The sequence below is a fragment of the Cynocephalus volans genome, chromosome 11 (assembly GCF_027409185.1).
Source record: "Cynocephalus volans isolate mCynVol1 chromosome 11, mCynVol1.pri, whole genome shotgun sequence".
Classification (NCBI taxonomy): Eukaryota; Metazoa; Chordata; class Mammalia; order Dermoptera; family Cynocephalidae; genus Cynocephalus; species Cynocephalus volans.
In genome coordinates, this window is record NC_084470.1 from 118742130 (window position 1) to 118760729 (window position 18600).

An 18600-nucleotide genomic window follows, 5' to 3' on the forward strand; every position below is an offset into this window, starting at 1 on the left:
CAAGTAGCAGAGTCTCCCCAAGGTCAAGGGAAAGCCAATGGAGCCAGCCAGGAAGACTGAAATGAAAGTAAGAGTCATGTGCCCCTGGCCGGCCGCCATGCCTATGGGACAGTGGCTCTTTAAGAGCCAGGTGTGGGTCAGGCACTGAGCATAGTTTCAGTTTTGGCAGCAGCAGCATCCAGCACCCTGTTGGCAGCTCCTAGAGAGGCAGGGGTGACAGACTGGCCGGCAGGCTGTGCCCCTGAGACTGGATCAGCCGGAAAGAAGGAAGGGGCTAAAAGTAAGTGTGGCTGCTCTGGGCTCCCCAAATGGGATGCTCTCTGGGAGGGGACCTGGATGGTAGCTCAGGCAGTCTCTTACAGTCCCGGCTCCCAGCCTCACAGAGAGGGGGCTGAGGAGGACAAGGGGGGACTGCGTGACTGTGGGTGGTGGGGGAGTAAGGTGCATGTGCAGTGGGACAAGTAAGGACACGCATACGTGCGGAAGCCCCCCCCTCCTTTTCTACAAGATACCAGCATTAGGCAGCTCTTCTAAGTTTGGTCCCCAATTCCCTAACTCCTCTGCAGTTTTTAACTGTGTTACCTGAGGCAAGTCACCTAATCTCTCTGAGCCTCAGGTTTTTAATCTGTAAAATGTGGATGTAAGTAATACCTATTACTCTAAAGGTCAATGGGGGTTCAAATGAGAAAATATGTATTAAATGGCTGTGTGACCTCCAGAGCGGATTAACAATTGTTTGGTATTTTTCCATTTAGTTAAATTACTCAAAGATTGATTGAGCACCAGACAGGCCTGGATTCCAGATAACGCAAAGAAAGTGCTGGCACACAGCAAGTCCTCTGCTAGTCTTGTTTTTCACCTCCAGCTTTCTGGTGAGGACACGTTCAGCCCATTTTTCTAGGCTTCTAAGAGGGTCTGAAGTCCTTTCTAATTTCAACCCAGCTTTGTTCCAGCAGAGTCCTGCCACCTGAGACATACGTGTGTATCATTGTATATCATCCTGCCCTTGCTACAGGTAGGAAAAATAAGGTCCTCACAGGACACTGAGTAAGGTGGGGCAGAGCCACCCCCAAGGCACAGGGGCATTCCTGTGTCCTGATGCAGCCAGGAAGCTTGAGATATGGCCTCCCCTCTCCTTGCCTATCCTGACAGCATCCGCAAGCCAGCTGTGGCACCTGCTAGGCACAGGCCAGCCGCGATCAGGCTCCATCCCCAGATCCCTTCGTGCATCTGCTACAGTGGCTTTGCCATTGCCTTCTCCCTTTACTGGGGAAATCACAGGTTCCTTAACATCTGCAGAGGGGATGTACCAATTTCAGGGATTTGAGTAGGAGGCAGCTATCTGGTGGCTACAATGAGAAGTTCTGCCTGAAGCCAGCTCTGGAACTCTCCATCCAACCTTCTCCCTACCCTAGATGTGATAAGGTAGTAGAAAGAAGACTGAACCGGGAGTCAGGAAAGCAACTCACTCTGTGATCATTGCCCATCTCATAGCAGCCCTAGACCTCTGTGGTTTTAGTATATAAAAAGCGTAATGACATCGGTGTCCGTTTAGTAAATCCATTTACCCTAGGCTTTCACAGCTTCATCTCACTTCCATCTGAAACAAACCTGAGAGGTAGGCAAGGTAGGGATCAGGATCCCATTTTATAGCTGAGGAAACTAAGACTCCAGGAGTTTATGTGAGTGTTATCAAGAAAGTCACCCAGTAGGTATGAATGGTGACATTTTGGGACAGCCATTTTGATATGGCCGTGAGGACATTTTGATATCGCCTAAGAAACAAATTGCCTAACTTCAAAAAAAAAATTATTATTGCCCCTGCATTGTGCTCAGCAGAGACCCTCATCCATGGTCTGCCCTCTCTGCGAGTGGGCTGGGGCGGGGGTCCAGAGTCGCTGGCATTGACACACTGTGATGGAGTAGAAGGAAGCTTCGGCATCAATGTGCCGGGTTACGGGAAACATACCCTACACTTGGTAGGTGCTAAATAAATAGCAGCTAATATTTTTCAGGAAGAAATTTCTCTGTTGGCACCTACCTCTGGGTCCAGGTGTCTCTTCACAGGAATTGCCTTTCTTGTGAGAGGCGGAGGGCAGAGCACTGAACTAGCCCTCTTCTCTGAGGTTGGATGTCCTGCTCCTTCCTCTCCTGACTGCTTCCTCTCGACAGCGAGACCCTCCGAGGTACAGCAGAGTGGCTCAGAGCATGTGCTCTTCATCCAGAATCCCATCTCAGTCACTTAGCAGCTGTGTAACCTTGGGCACATTTCTTCCCTCTCTGTGCCTCAATTGTCTCACCTGTGAAATGGGGTTGCCCATTTTGTCCTACCTCCAAGGGCAGCTATGAAGATTGAACAGGTTAACACATATAAAGCACTTTCAAAGAACTCAGTTTGTGTTCTAACCTAGTCCTAGTGCTGGTCTCCTTTCTCGGCCATGTTGGTCCAACCAGAGTAACTCATTCCCAGCTTGAAAGGATGCTCAGCAAGGAGACTTCTATTCTCCTCTCATTCTATGACAGGAGAAAGGACAACACTGTGTTGATTTTAGAGAGGACAGGGGAGAGGAACTAACATTTTTTGAGCTTGACACCATACTAAGGACTTTACATCTGTTGTTTCATTTTATCCTTATAGCGACGCTCTGTGCTAGGTACAATGATCTCCAGTTTACGGATGAGGAACTTGAAGCTCAAAGAATCTAAGTAGCCTGCCCCAGATCACACAGCCGCCAAGTGAGAGAGCTGGTGGCCAAGCTGGGGAGCCGGTGCTCTGTGCCACGCTCAGGCAAGTGCACAGGCCACCTCCCCTCCTGTGCTAAGAGTGAGGGTAACCTCTTACAGTCGAGGAGCACTTCATACTATTTAAGTGCTTCCATATACATTATCCCATTACCCCCACCCCATCCATATTCCCTCATTCCACACTAGCCCTTCAAGCTAGAAGAGTCAGGGACTATTATGCCCCAGTTACAGATAAGGGAGCTGAGCCAGCATATTTCGCCCAAGTGGTAGAGCTCTCCTTGTGGCCTGCAGCAGAGCAGGATGCTGGACTCAAGGCTCCTCTTCACACAGTTAATTCCAAGCTCACTTTAGTCTGTGCTCCTTCTCTCCACCCATGGGAGATTAGAATGACAGTCCCAACCGGACTCAGGCAGCACCTCTCCTAGAAGTGGGGAAGGGCATTCTCAGTCCAGGCTAAGGAAAACCCCCTCCCCAGCCAGGCCAGCCACTCTACACTCCTCTGAACTCCAGAGCTTCCTGTTCCTCCATGTTCGCTAAACAGAGGATGAGCCCAGAATTTCTGCAAGGTCTCCAGGCCACAAGGCTCACCAGAAGCCAAGCCAGAACCTGGGTCCAGGAGATCCTCCTTCTTCTGAAACCTGAAATCAGATGGACAAAGGTTTGGACTCCATGCTATGAGAGCTGAGGAGCAGTCACTTTAACTGAAGGGGAGTTGTCTCCACTAATCTCGTAAGGAGACAACTCCATTCTCCAGCACAACATACACCCCTGCCCCAATCCACAATTGTGTGACATGTGTTATTAATATATTGTGGATAATAATTCATTGAACTGCGAATTATCTGGAACATCTCAGCCTCCTCCATGAAAAAACAACTAACTCCTGGTTTAAGAACCAGAAAAGTGTCTTCATGTAATAATATACTAGCATAGTTATAACCCAGTAAAACAGGTCCCTCTGCTCATTCAAGGAGTGATAATGGGTTAGTGATCTCAAGTTCCAATTCTGTCATGGGTCTTGGAGTCAAGAATGTCTCTAACCCTTCAATTTCCCATCTGCAATATGAAGGTAATGACATCTACCTCTGCAGTTGCTGTGCTAATGAATGAAGTCATATAAGAAAGAACCTAGTAAAGCATCTGGCACATAGTAGGTGCCCAATGAATGCTATGTTCTTTCTTTCCTTCCTTAAGCAAATCCTTTCAATCCAGCTCCAATCACCCTGGAACTGGGGCCTCCTGTGACTTGAATCACCTGGGTTTGGGAGAAAGTCTGTTTGAGAGAAAGGGGTACCTAATGATTCTCAAAGCACGGGATCCTTTCAGCTGCTAGCAGAGAAAATGTGCTCCAATTTTAGCTTTGGGCAAAGAAGAGTTACTGAGAGCATGGGTGCCTTCTCGTGCTGTCATCTCCCTGGAGACTAGGCTTTGTGCTTCCTTACTGATGTCACCCTCAGCCAGATCTTCCCTTCCAGCCATGCGTGCCAGATGCTCTCATCCCTGACTTGAGACTATGCAAAGGGTAAGGGGTACACATACATGCCCCACTCCATGCAGACAGGCATGGCCACCCAAGCATGTCACAAAAGGAGAGGAAGTCTGGGCCGAAGTCGGGACCCCCCACCTTGGAAAACCTGGTATCTGATTCTGTGACTCAGGGCAAGCCACTTCACCAATCCAGAAAAGGGGCTACATCCCCTCCCCCAGCCCAGCCCATAGAAAGACTCACTCTGGTCTTACAGAAATACTAGGAAGCTCGCTTATCTAGAAGTGAGGACAGGGACCAGAACCAAAGGTAGCCACTGCTAGCCCGCTTTTGGGGCTCTAAAAATCACAGGGCATTTTGTCTTCCCACTTGTAACTGCACCCAAGGCCAGCACAAATGGCAAGTGGTAGATTTCCAGGGACTTTGCTTCCAGCCCATCCCAACTATTCCAGAGAAGACAGACTTCCCAGCCTTCTGAAAGTCACTCCCACCTGGGAGCTTCTCCCATGGCCACCTGCCGTGCCCACTCAGGTGATCCCGCAGCCAGCGTCCCCTGAGAGCATCCAAGTGTTTTTGGCTAAGGCACCACTTCAGGAGTTAATCATCGGCCTGGTGAGAAAGGTCTGGGTTGATTAACCAGGCAAGAAATCCTCAAGAGTTGCGACCTGACACCCATATTTGTCCCTACCCTACCCCCCTTACTCTTCCAGAGAATGGAGAAACAGAATACCTTTATCTCCACAAGGAAATAAAAGTGTTCCTTCTTGGGAAATTCCCTTACAGAAGTGAAATAACCAAGATAAACAACTCTATTGCCTTTGGCCCAAGCTCATGAAGGGAGCCTCTGAGAACAGGAGCAGAGGCCAAGGTGGCGAGAAAGGCCTGGAGACGATGCCGGCTCCCTCCTGCCTAGAGCTTCCTTATCTTTACAGTGCTCATTACTGCCCAGGGCTTATCATCATTGTTTTCTCCTTTAACAGTCTCTTTGTCAAGTCTCTTCCAAGGTTTAAAGTCTGTCAAAGTCTGTGGGAAAACTGGGCCTCCTCTCTTCTCCCCTCTCCTCCAGGCTGCAGTTTGGATCCTGAGGACAGCTGCAGGAAGGCAGGGCCCTGGGACCCTCAAATCTCCCCAGCCAGCCCTGGGCTGTGTCCTGGTGTGACAGTGTCCACACGGGCTGCACCCTGTGAGTGGTCTTATCTTGGCTTCTCCATCTCTGTCTGCCAGACCTCACCAGGCAGAATTGCAAAAACCATAACACCTACGTTTAACCTCGACCTTACAACCAAGTCACTTGGAAACCTTGGGCACATCATTCAGCATCTCAAGATCTCTATTTTCTTATCCATAAAATGGTTGTGATTATATCCGTCTTATTTAGAGGGAAGTTATAAAGTTCAAGTGAAATAATGTAAATGATAGTGCTTTGACAAGCAATGGGCTCTACAAGTAACAGGCATAAGCATGAGGTATGCTCATGCAGTTGTATTTGAGGTGCAATGCAGAGCAGTGGAGAGATTAAGAGCATGGACTTTGGAGTCAGACAAACCCGGGTTCAAATCTTCCCCCCACCACCCACAGACACCTAACACCTGTGTGATCTTTTCATGCGCTGCATAATGATGTTTTGGTCAATGACAGGCCATGTACACAATGGTGGCTAAACCATATAGCCTAGGTAGGGAGTAGGCTATACCACCCAGGTCTGTGTAAGTTCTCTCCATGATGTTTGCACAATGACAAAGTCATCTAACAACACATTTCTCAGAATGTGTCCTAGTTGTTGACCTTTAAGCCTTAAGCTTAACCTTTAAGCTTTCATTCCCTCCAGTGTAAGATATGAATAAGAATACCCACTTCATAGGATCGATATCAAGTTTAAATGAGATAACACATGTAAATTATTTAACATAGTGCCTGGGGCATGGTAAGAGAGAAATTGGTGGTGATTGTGACCGTTATCATTACATTTACAACCTTAATAATTATTAGACCTCCTCTATGGATCTCAGTTTAGTCATCTGCACACATGAAAAATTATGCCAGCCACCTCCACCTCCCAGGGATGCAGGGAGGGCAGCAAAAACAGAAAGATGGTGCCACGTATTGGTAGTAAATAATCACCTAGCAAGATGTTCCTGAGACTTTACAGTGTGCCCAGGACCTTGCCTCCTGAATAGGGTTACAGAAGAAATGGCTCCATGAATCTATCCCAGAGGAACTTGCAGCTTAGTTGAGAAGACAAAAACTGCTTGTAACTATTGAGGAACAGTTAGTACCATAGATGACAGGACTTCGAGTTGTTATAGGAAAGGTGGAGCCATTCATTCATTCATTCAACAGGATTTACGTCGGTTGCTGGAGATACAAAGCCAAGTAGGTGCTACTGAAACTCTAAGGTCCATTAGTCTTACAAGATGGCGGAGCTTCATCTCCTGGGGTTATTGTCTTTCAGCATTTCACACCGGAAGTCACAGGTGGCACAGCCTCCTCAGCAGCCACCAGCAATAATGTTCTTCCTGCTTGCCTGCATGCTGGCTGTCTTCCCAGGTGAGTCTGCCAGGTCCCAACTCCCCAGAGCTCTACCCCCTTCACCCCACCCTCCTCCAGGATCCAGTTCCCTGGGGACACTGAAATCAGGCTCATCCCCTGGGAGGCCCCTCTCCAAATGTATACTCCCTGGGGAAGGAGTCACATAGTTAATGCAGATTAGCCATGTCTGAAAATGGATTGGTGAGCACCGGGGATCATGGACAGGAATGTCAATGCCTAATTTCCATTAGGGATCTGGTGAAGGGTCTTCTCTGGGAATAAAAAAAAGACCTTGACCTCAAACCAAGCATCTCCATGATTTGCTATGGGATTTGGGGAAAATCACTTACGCTTCCTGGCTCTCGATATTTTTATCTAGGAAAAAAGAAAATCATCTACAAAGCGTTTTTAGAAATATAAGGAAATAACAGATAGCAAATGCAAAAATGGCATTTAAAAAAAAAACAACGGATATCATAAGTTTTTTGTTCCACTGTCCTTAAAATGGTTATCATTAATGAATTACATTAGAGTTTAACAATGATTAAGCAATCATTTTTCCCAATCGCAGCAATTGTCTGGCTGTAGGACAGTGAATAACCCACAGACGACACATGAGTTGGATAGAAAATTGCACGTCCTCAGGGTGGGCTGTGTGGACCCCTTCAGCAGGCTTTACTGCCCAAGGGCCTCAGAACGCCTCTGTCTTCTGTCCCCACAGTGGTCTCCATGAAGAGTCCCATATTTGGCCCCCAGGAGGTGAGCAGAGTGGAAGGTGATTCAGTGTCCATCCAGTGCTTTTACCCCCCCAGCTCCGTCAACCGGCACACCCGCAAGTACTGGTGCCAGCAAGGGGCCAGCGGCCACTGCACGACCCTCATCTCCTCCACGGGCTATGTCTCCAAGGACTATGTGGGCAGAGCCAACCTCACCAACTTCCCAGAGAATGGCACATTCGTGGTCAACATTGCCCAGCTCACCCAGAATGACTCCGGGCGCTACAAGTGTGGTCTGGGCCTCAATATCCGAGGCCTGTCCTTCGATGTAAGCCTGGAGGTCAGCCAGGGTAAGGACCAGCCTCCCTGGGCTTCTGGGGGAAGGTTAGAGGGAATCATCTCAGGTGCAACGGGAAGGCTTGAGGAAGAACTTCCTGACAGGGAAGCGTGTCCCAGCATGGGGTCAAAAGGCTCCCCCCACCGTAGTGAGTCAAAACCTTCCATAATAGGGCATGAAGGGGAGACAGATGGGCCTACCCAGGGGCAGTGGGCAAACCTGTCTGGGTCTTCTGGGCCTATAACATTTTAAGGTTTACTGAAGCCCTAGCTTGGAAGGGTATCAGGAGAACAATTTCTCTCCTTGTGTTTATTGCATGTGGTACCAAAGGTCTATGAGCCTAAAAAGATAGAAAAAGCTGGGAGAGATTCACAGGGATTCCTAAATTCCTACCATCAGTGTACCTTCAGATCAAGGCCTTGAGTCACCAGAAGGCTTCTTTTAAAATGCATTTTTTAAAAAAATCTGGAATCCATCAACACTACCAGCATAAATTAGATTACCAGTTCTTGACCAAAGGCCAGGATCCTGAAGGGACGGGGTGCTGAACAAGCCGGTTCTAATGGAAGAAAGAGAAAAAAGGAAAGCTCTTTCTGACAAGGGTTCGATAATAAGGTCGTTTTAGACAGTCAAGGGCAACTTAAAGTAGAAAGAGCTCTTAAGAGAGGAAATTTGCAGGGACTTGCAAGGATGTGTTTTGCTCCGTTGAGGTATACATACTGTTGTCTGTGAACTAGATAAAGAGGTCATTCAAGTGGTGATGGAGATTCGTAAAACCACAGAATCTTAAGAGCTGAAGAGAGCTTAGAGTTCACCCTACCTGGACATCTAGAAGAACATTGCAGACGATGGGTATACATCCCAACCCAGCCACCAATTAAACTTTCTAAATAGAGAAACTCACTACTTTAGAAGGCAGCCCATTCCATGTTTGGACTGCCGTAATTTTTAGAAAATTCTATTGCAATGCACTGAAATCCACTACCTTGAATATTCTGTTCATTTCAACACATGTTAATTTGGGCACCTACTGCATATGAGAGTACCTCAAAACATTTGTGGAAATATAGAATTAATATGAATCTTTCCATGAACTGTTAATGAGTACCCTCGTATAGGCATTGTGCTGATTACAGCAGGTAAGTCAAACGTGAGAAAATGTGTCTCTGCTCTCTAGGAGCTTTCAGTCTGTGGGGAACATAATTAAGTATACACTGGACTGGATGTCATGAATGGCATAGGTGTAAGTACCAGAGCACAGAGGGGGGAGAGGTTAGTGCCAGCTTGAGGAAGGTTTCATAGAGAGATGGCAGTCAAGCTGGGCCTTGGAAGACATATTCTGACAGTACCCCTCTGGGAAGGAGAGCATTCCATATTATAGGCCCACCCAGACCCTCATTGGGAACATCAATTAGTTCTGTGTTGCAAGAAAGTAGAATCACAACTTGCCCCCTTGTCCCTCATTCTGCAGGTCCTGAGCTTACAAATGACACAGAAGTCTACACAGTAGACCTGGGCGGATCAGTAACCATCAACTGCCCTTTCAACCGTGAGAATGCTGAGAAGAGGAAGTCCTTGTGCAAGAAGACAGGCGAGGACTGCGAGCTAGTTATTGACTCCAATAATAATGTGAACCCCAGCTATAGTGGCAGAGCAAGCCTTCTTATTCAGGGCACCAGCCAGTTAGTATTCAGCGTTGTCATTAACCGACTCAGGCTCAGTGATGCTGGGCTGTATGTCTGCCAGGCCGGGGATGATTCCGATGGTGATAAGAAGAATGCTGACCTCCAAGTGCTAAAGCCCGAGCCTGAGCTGGTTTATGGAGACCTGGGGGGCTCAGTGAACTTTGATTGTGCTCTAGGCACTGAGGAGGCAGATGTGGCCCAATTTCTGTGCCAGGCGAGCAGTGGAGACACCTGTGATGTGGTCATCAATACCCTGGGGACGAGGGCTTCAGGCTTTGAGGGCAGGATCCTGCTCAATACCACAGAGAAGAATGGCCTCTTCAGTGTGCTGATCACAGGCCTGAGGAAGGAGGATGCAGGGAGCTACCTGTGCGGAGCCCACCCCGAGGGTCTGCTGCAGGAAGGCTGGCCCATCCAAGAGTGGCAACTCTTCGTCAATGAGGGTGAGACCATAGTGGGGAGTGGGCAGGGATGGGGCAGTGTGGCAGGTGAGAGCCTGGCTCAGCTCCTGGTGAGTCCACTCATCAGATTCACAGTCAGTCAGCAATGTTCACTCACTGACCAGCCCTGCACCCGATGCTATGTGGACAGCTGCACAGGAGCACTGGAAAACACAGCCTCTGCCTCGTGTTAGTTCCTAACTTCTCTTCTCTGTTATCGAAGCCTTTTGATGGCTGTCCCTGCTTAACAGAAATGAGGAGGGTGAGGCTCTGATTGAGGCAAGCCCTGCAGACTGGGTTTCAGCGCCGTGGCAGGCCCCTCAGGGCTGTCTGTTTCCTTCCCCAACCCCAGAGCAGGACAGGCACCTCACTCTCACACTCAGATGGGAAAAGGATTGGTTACCTTGGCCACAAAGCTTTCCCAGAAAGGCAATGCCCCAGCCTCTAAATTCTTCATGCCCACATCTCTTAGGGTCATGTGTCATTGAGCACCATCTAGCCTACTCAGCTCTACGTTGGCCAGCCATCAGTGACCTAATGGTGAAATCGTTAAATCCCTGCTCCTTCTTGCCCTGGAGCACTCTGCATAGACTTGCCCTTATGAGAAGCAGCAAAGCAGTGCTTGCAGTTCAAAGCATCTTTCCTTTAAAGGGTACATGTTTCCTGTGCATCCTTTCTCTATCCAACTCTGGGTCCTGACCACATTCCTCTACATGTTCGTCACCCGGGATTCTCTCTGGACCTCAGCTTTAGCTGCTTGGAGAATAGCTGTCCTTCTCTTTGAGATGCCTCTTAGAGTCCTTAACAATTTACCTCTGCTACATAGTTTGTATTTTAAATCACACCATTCTAAACATATATTCTTAATTTGGAAACCATCCATCTGGCCATTTTTGTGGAATGAGCTAATAAATGGACAAAAACTTACATAGAGGAGACTTTGTAAGAAACCAAAGGAGAAGTGCTACTCGTCTCTCCTTCTATGCCCTGCTCAGGATAGAGTGGGAAAGAGGAATGAGGTGTGCAGCCTGTTGGTGAAGGCCACCGGGGTCTGGTCCTGGTGGCTCCAGCTACAGGCTCTGGGACATTAGGAAAGTCTGTTTCGTTTTCTGAGAAGGGTGAGGAGCTTTGTCTAAACTTCACTCTGCTGTGGCTGAGACCATGGGGAAAAGGCCACTCAGGCCATGCAAGCCTGTTCCTATGTTGCTGTTCTTCCATCCCATCTCTGTCTGTGCTTTAGAGACCGTGATTCCCCGTAGTCCCTCTGTGGTGAAGGGCGTAACAGGAGGCTCTGTGGCTGTGCTCTGCTCCTACAACCCTAAGGAAGACAACAGCCTCAAGTACTGGTGTCGCTGGGAAGGGACTCAGAATGGCCAGTGCTCGCTGCTGGTGCAGAGTGAGGGGCTGGTTCAGGAACAGTATGAGGGCAGGCTTGCACTGTCTGAAGAGCCAGGCAATGGCACCTACACGGTCATACTCAACCAGCTCACCACCCAGGATGCTGGCTTCTACTGGTGTCTGACCAACGGTGATAATCGCTGGAGGACCGTCAAGGAGCTCAAGCTTGTTGAAGGTAAGAGTTTGCTGAAGGGGCAAGTAGGAAGAGAAAAAGCCCCAAGACCTCTCCAGCTGGCAGCAGTATCATTCCCTAGCTACTCTTCGTGCTGTCTCACCCATGTCCATGCTGATGGGTCCGACTTCAGGAGAGAGCCTACCTGTCCAGAGGTCACAACATTTTCAGACCTGTAACAAGCACCTCACACTCTTCAAATTACCACAGGCAGCACCTCCCAGTGTCAAGAACATTGGCCTCTTTTGCAGTATGCAGGCATCAACTGAAGTAGAGTACTGCAGATAGCTCTTTGTATTGAGTCTGGAAGAGAAGGAAGAATAAAGAAAGCGAACCAAAGTCCATGTGCAAAGTTCTATGTTCTGTGATAGACTGCATTGATCGTGGCATTCCTCAATAAAAATTATTGCATAAGTGCATAATTACATTTAGGTATTATGCATAACGTGTTTATTTGCAATGCTATCCAAAGAGGAAATGTGGACAAAGGTCCCCAGCACAGTCACTTCTCTGCAGCATCTCCAAGTGCCAACTTCTGTGCCTATTTCTTCCGCCCTCTCTGTTCCAGGAAAACCCAACCTCAAGGTACCAGAGAATGTCACTGCTGTTCTGGGAGAGACTCTGAAGCTTCCCTGCCACTTCCCGTGCAAATTCTACTCCCATGAGAAATACTGGTGCAAATGGAGCAACCAGGGCTGCCAAGTCCTGCCCAGCCAAGATGAAGGCCCCAGCCAGGCCTTTGTGAACTGCGACCAGAGTAGCCGGCTCATCTCCTTGACCCTGAGCTCAGTCAGCAGGGCGGATGAGGGCTGGTATTGGTGTGGAGTGAAGCGTGGCCACTTCTATGGAGAGACAGCAGCCGTCTACGTGGCGGTGGAGGAGAACGTGGAAGGTGAGTCCCAGAGAACAGGGCCTGGACCCCATGGGACCCCAGAGGCAGGACTCCTTGAAGGCCACTGCCTAACAGCTTCTCAACCCTGAGGTTTGGTGATAAGAGGTTGGGGGGGGGGGGTAGGTGAGATTTAGGCCCCACATAGTCTCATTGAACTCTCCAAAAAAGGGCATCCCAAGTAAATATACAAACTAAGTAAAACTAGTGGGTTTGCTATTTAACTTCAGCATTAAGACAGGTCCCACAGTTGCCCCTTCAAAAGAGATTGAAGTCCTTTCTATATCTAGAAATTTTCCTCTAGATATACAAATTTCAGAGTCACAATCATATGGTGTACACTCACACCTCCCTCTGCCAAAGCCTGCTTTCAAGAGAGGGCCAGATACCTTAATTTAGAATGTCTGAGCAAGAGCATTAAGGCAATCTCATGTAGTAAGTTTGCATTTCAAGCCTCTTTTAAAAATGTCACAGGAAATGATTTGTCCCTAGTGAGGGTATTTTTAGTCCCCTAGAAATCCTGCAGTGCCTGGGTCCAGCAGGTCTGGCTCACTGAGGAGCCCCGTTGCCAAACTACCACCAGGGGACAGCACTGTCACACCTAGCTTTGCCTTCAGGAGGCCTGGGGCAGGGTTTCCAAGCTGAGAAAAATCTCCCTGATGCAAAGTAAGGAGTCTGCCCTTATGCACAGCTAGATCTATGTCATGGAGGCTTGAAGATGGAAATGAATTTGGTAGTAATGGAGCAGGGATCATCTGTGACGAGCTAGAGAAGCTCCCTTGTTTCTAATGGCATCCTGGGTCCCACCCCAACATCCTTGAGACCTAATCCTGACCCTGTGGTTCCTAATGAAGTCTCGCACCTCAGACTCCCTAACCTCAAGCAGTAAGAATGTGGAGAAAAGGCCATAAAGCAGCCCTCACTCTGTTCTGCTCTAGGGTCCTCCGGTGTCAGCAATGAGGTGGTAGAGTCAATTGTCAGGGGGAGAGAGAACAAAGCCATGCAGAATCCCAGGCTTTTTGCAGAGGAAAGCGTGGTAGAGGATGCAGCAGACCAAGCCAGTGGCAGCAGAGCATCCTCGGATCTCAGCAGGTGAGCTTCCCACTTGGAGAACACCCCAGAGGCCGAGGACTGGAGGCTGGGCCACCAGGTCCAAGGAGGAGACTGTTCCACACTTGAATAGCGGGGACAGTCTTACTGCCTCTGCTTGTGCTCGGGAGGGTCCTGTGGTGCCCTCGGCCCTTCTCGCATGGCTGGGGCTGTATCTACAACTCAGTTCAATCCCTCAGGACTGGGAGGCAGAGAAGGCCCAGTCCTCGCCTTGGCCTTGTCTGGGAAGGCTTCTTAAAAGAACAGAGCTAAGGAGCAGTATCAGGAGGACAGAGTGAATAAACCTGGGAGGAAAACCTAGTTGGAGCCAACCTGCAGGCACATCCTGGGACCCCCAGGTCTCCCTTCCAGTGACTAACTAACTGGATCCTTCTTCTAGCTCTGAGGGACAAGGCAGGAGCTCCAGAGTGCTGGTCTCCACCCTGGTGCCCCTGGGCCTGGTGCTGGCGCTGGGGGTCGTGGCTGTGGGGGTGGCCAGAGCCCGGCACAGGAAGAATGTTGGTGAGTCCCCAGATGCCTCCCCACCCCCACCTCTGATCCCCCACCCTTCGTCCTGGCTCAGCTGCCCCTAGAGGGGGGCCGCTACCACCTCTTCTTGTTCATAGGCTGCAGCACAGGATTCCGAGAAAGCAGGGTGGGGAAAGATAAACGTAAATGCTGCTGTCCCAAGACCATCTCTGGAAGGCCATCTCTGATTGCTCAGAGTCTAAGTTCAGAGGTGGAGCTGTCAGGAAGAGGAGGTGGGGATGCCCGAGGCCTGGGCCTCAGTTTCCTCGTGGCTCAAGACAGGGATGAGAACAGTCACCTCGCGGGGCTGTCGTGAGGACAAAAGGAGGTGCTGTGCATTGAAAGGTCTCGGAGTGGCAAACGAAGGTCAGGGATTACTGAGTCTTGATTATACATGAACAGGGACTGGGAAGGAGATTCAGGTCATTTCCTTCTGCTTTAGGTCATAGTCAAAGGCAAGCAACTAAAGACACCCAGCCCCTCAGCTGTCTTGCAGGGCTGCAGCAGATCCTCTCGGAGAGGGGCAGCACATCCAGGCTCCTTTGCCCTGGCCCCTGAGCCTGCATCCCCTCCTCTTGCTCCCCAACAGACCGGCTTTCCATTAGAAGCTACAGGACAGACATGAGCATGTCGGACCTCAGGAACTCCAGGGATTTTGGAGCCAATGACAACATAGGAGCCTCTCCAGACACTCAGGAGACATCCCTTGCAGGAAAAGATGGTACGTCCCTCATGAGGGAATGCTCAACCCCTGGAGAGCAAGAACGGGACCTGACCCCACCTGGGCTGGGACAGGAGGCTAGTGAGTGCTAACCCACACCTTCTCTTCCCACAGAGTTTGCTGCCACCACTGAGAGCACCATGGAAATCATAGAACCCAAGAAGGCAAAAAGGGTGAGGGTGAGGCAGGACAAGGCAGTCCCACTTTGTGACCAGGAAATGCAGCATGAGGGACTGCAGTTAGACACCAGGAAAAATTATCTCAACGTGAGGGCTGATCCCAGCATGGGGGAAATGGTGTTAATCGTATTCAGGAGGACTTTCGAGGGAGAGATGCATCTCAGTGGCTGTGGGGTGTTGATGTGCACGAGGCTGAGGAAGGTGGTGAGCTCATGGATGGGCTGCCAACCTGCAGGCGGGAGAATGAGGAAGGCGGGTGCAGAAACGACGCCATCATGGGCGGGCAGATCAAATGTCACACTGGTGATTACGTGGATGCTCTTCCTGAGTTGTGGGACCCGTGGTCCACGGGTCACCCTGCTCCCTTGAGGGTTTGCTCAGGACCAGCCTTTTGCTTGGGCCTGGAAGACATTTGCTCATGGTGGGAATCTGATAGTCATTAGAAGCCCCTGCCCACCCCAACCAAGTGCCATGTTACCTGAAATCCCACCAGAGGCAACTCCTCCCCCCACGCCTTCCTGAGGCTCAGGGGCCTAGAAGGGTAACACCTTGAGCCTCTAATCCTGAGGCGTTAATGCTTTTTTATCATATCCACTCCCCCCTCGACATCCCCGGCAGAGACCCCTGTGCTTAGCACAATTAGATGAAAGACTCAGCCCTAGAGACAGCCTTCCCCTCCAGCCTCGTTGTGCTGAAAAGCTACCTCTCTGGGCTGGTGGAAAAAGAAACACATAAGCTGCCCTGGCTGACACCAGCCAAGGCCACCTTGCCCGTGGACTGTGTGGGCACAGCTTCTGGGGACAGGCCCAAGCCACAGAGATGTTTCCACCCCATGTGTCGGAAGGAGGTAGTGAGACAGAGGGAGATATTTTTAGAGGGTGAAACTTTGCATTTGTCCTTGGTGAGCATGGGGTCTAGAATGAGAACTGTGAATTGCACTGGCTTGTGCTGCTTGGGCCAAGATCACAAATTCGGGATACTGAGTGCATCCCTTCCCTCCCAATCCCCACCCACTGGGCCAATGCCCCCAGTGCTGACTCCTCTCCTGTTGTGCCCTTAGTCATCCAAGGAGGACGCCGAGATGGCCTACACAGCCTTTCTGCTCCAGTCCAACAGCGTGGCCACCGAGGTCCAGGACGGCCCCAGGGATGCCTAGGCAGTGCCGGCTGCTGCCCCCCACAATCCCATGACAATCACCTTCAGAATCACATTGATCCTCGGGCCCTCAGCTCCAGGGGGCTCCACTGCCTGCACTCACACTCACCTAGGCTTTTCCTACCTGTCCTCAGAGGTGTGCTGGTCCCTTTGTAAGTGGCATCAAAGCCTGGCCTAATTTGAAGGTGGGTGTCCTGTCCCTGTTGGGGGTGGGTGGCATGAGGAACTCCCACCCGCAGCTTATTTCTATTGAGAGAACCTAAGGTGCGGAAGAGAACTAAGCTCACAGAGGAGCCTCTGAAAGAAGAAAGACCAGGGTGGGATGGGAGCCAGTTTCAGAAAGCAGAGACATTTAGAGCCTCTCTCTGCACCCTTATTGTGGGATGTCAATGGGATTTTTCCCTCCACTCCATCCTGCCCTCCCTTCCTTCCTCTCTTCTCTTTCCTTCATTCAAAAGATGTATCTGAATACGTACTAGAATCCAGGTGCTCTGCTAGACTCTGGAACAGATAAGCCTCAGGCCCCCGCTGGCAGCCTTTCTGTAAACATCGCTGAACCCTGGAAAGCCGCAGCTCCTCTCAGTTATTTATACTCACAAAGGCCTGAAATTCTCACCAGATATCCTCACCTCTGCCCTTATTGGGGACATCATAAAATGTCAGGAGTCCAAAGCCCTTAGGGATCCTATATGATGGGCATACATACAAGGAACCATAAACACACATTCTTACATTGCACAGGTGAGCAAATTGAGGTCCTGAGAGGCAAAGTTTTTCTCAAGGGCATCCGGGGAGATAAACTAGCATCAAACTAGATTTGGCTTCTACAAGAGCCCCCACCCCCTGTTGGAGGCAGAGTTTTAGAATAAGGAGAAGGAGGAGGAGGAAGAAGAGAAAAATGCAGAGACTGATCTTTCCCAGGCCCCATCTCAGGGAAGATGACCCTTTCCCTTTCTGTCACTCTCCCAGATCTAAGATCAAAGAAAGGTCAAACACTCATAGCCTCTCATATCTGAAGAGTTCAAGTGGAAGGGAAGGAAAGAGGGTGTTTGACAATGCTGGGAGGGACTGGTCTCCAAAGAGCCAAAGCTTCAGGACTTTTTCCCTCTGAGCTCTGTACTTCAGCTAGCATCTGGTACTTGCTGACAAATCAGAATGTGACTCAATTAATAATTAAAGACTGTGATTGCCACCAAGGAGGCTCAGACTGCATCTGTCCCTCATACCTTCTGTCTCCTGGACAACTCCTCCAGAGTGTTTTGCTTTGGTTCACTTACAGACACCCCAGGACATGTGTCTAAACCAAAGTCTCCGCCAGCTCCGAGGCTGGGCAGAGGGGGACTGGGAGAGTGCCTACAGGTGGGACAAGATTATCTTCAATAAAAGAATAGTTTTGTGTCTATTCCAGTGGTCAAGACCCCAAATTTCTATTTTGCAGAACATGATTCAGATTATTTATAGTGAAATTAACTGAAAGCAGCTATAACCAGTGTTTTTCTTGGGCATTAAAAAAACCCAAAAAAACCCCAAAACCATCTTGGTGAAGCACCGATGAGATACTTAACCTTGAATCTCATGCCTTCCTAGGCTACCCTCTAAGATCAAGAGGCTGCTAACCAAAACTTAGGTAACCAAATGTGGAAACTCTTTCTATAGGACTAGCAACTAGAAACCAGTTATGTGATAACTTGGGTTTTAGAATTGTTGATGCAAAGTCTCTTTGGGGGAACAGTAATTAGATAAAGAACCCCCTTGTCTATTAAAATTGTTCCTAGGGTCTGGCACTAAACTATGCCTAATCCTATACGAAGGTCCAAACTCTCTGTGGGCAGCTTGCTCCCCTGTTTCGTCCCTAGACAATTCCACAGGGCCCCCATGTGTGGAGAGTTCTCTGGGAGAGTGTTCTTCCCAGTCTTATATCCTGCCTGGCCTTTGCTTCTACCCAGGCCTTGTGGATAATGCCTTGGATGCCACATGCTTCCCGGGCCTGCCCTTGCCCAGTACTCAGACTCCAGTCCTCCTCTGGTCTCCCCTCCAGCTTCACAAACTGCAGTGCCCAGTCTCAATTCCCAGGCCCCACCCTGGGTCAGAGCCATGAGCTCCTCCCCAGCCAGGAGAGATGGTCATCAGGGATGTTTATTTCTCTCTTCTCTATGATGGGGATGCACCAGATTGCAAGGTGTGTCAGGACCTATCACTGTCTTACCCCCTGGGAAGCTGCTGTCACCCCCAAAGGGCCATGCCTACAGCAGAGGATTCAGATATAGTTTCTGTATTCATGCCAGTAACCAGCAAGCTATTCCTGAGCTCCAGTAGCCTATCCTAGTCCCTAGTTCCTAGGCCAGGAAATGTCACAAAGGCCACAAGCAACCTTATATTATTCCTAATTGATATTGTCGATGGGTGACAGCAAGTATGATAGTTACTGCCCAAAGTACACCTTCTCCTTGTGCAGCACGTTGGACAGAGAAACTCTTTTATGAGGAAGAAAGCTAGTCCACAGGTTCCAGGTGACATGAATTTTGGGGAGA

The 18600-nt window shown here is 49.6% G+C and overlaps 1 protein-coding gene across 1 annotated transcript; it reads left to right on the plus strand.

Moving 5' to 3' along the window:
• Positions 1 to 203: 203 nt before the first annotated feature.
• Positions 204 to 17265, plus strand: PIGR (polymeric immunoglobulin receptor). The gene is made up of 11 exons (XM_063114948.1): positions 204 to 280; positions 6684 to 6778; positions 7482 to 7826; positions 9285 to 9941; positions 11179 to 11511; positions 12077 to 12400; positions 13336 to 13489; positions 13887 to 14008; positions 14604 to 14735; positions 14850 to 14908; positions 15975 to 17265. The coding sequence occupies exons 2-11, from the start codon at positions 6739 to 6741 to the stop codon at positions 16068 to 16070; spliced, it is 2262 nt and encodes a 753-aa protein (XP_062971018.1). The 5' UTR covers positions 204 to 280; positions 6684 to 6738; the 3' UTR covers positions 16071 to 17265.
• The last annotated feature ends 1335 nt before the right edge of the window (positions 17266 to 18600 follow it).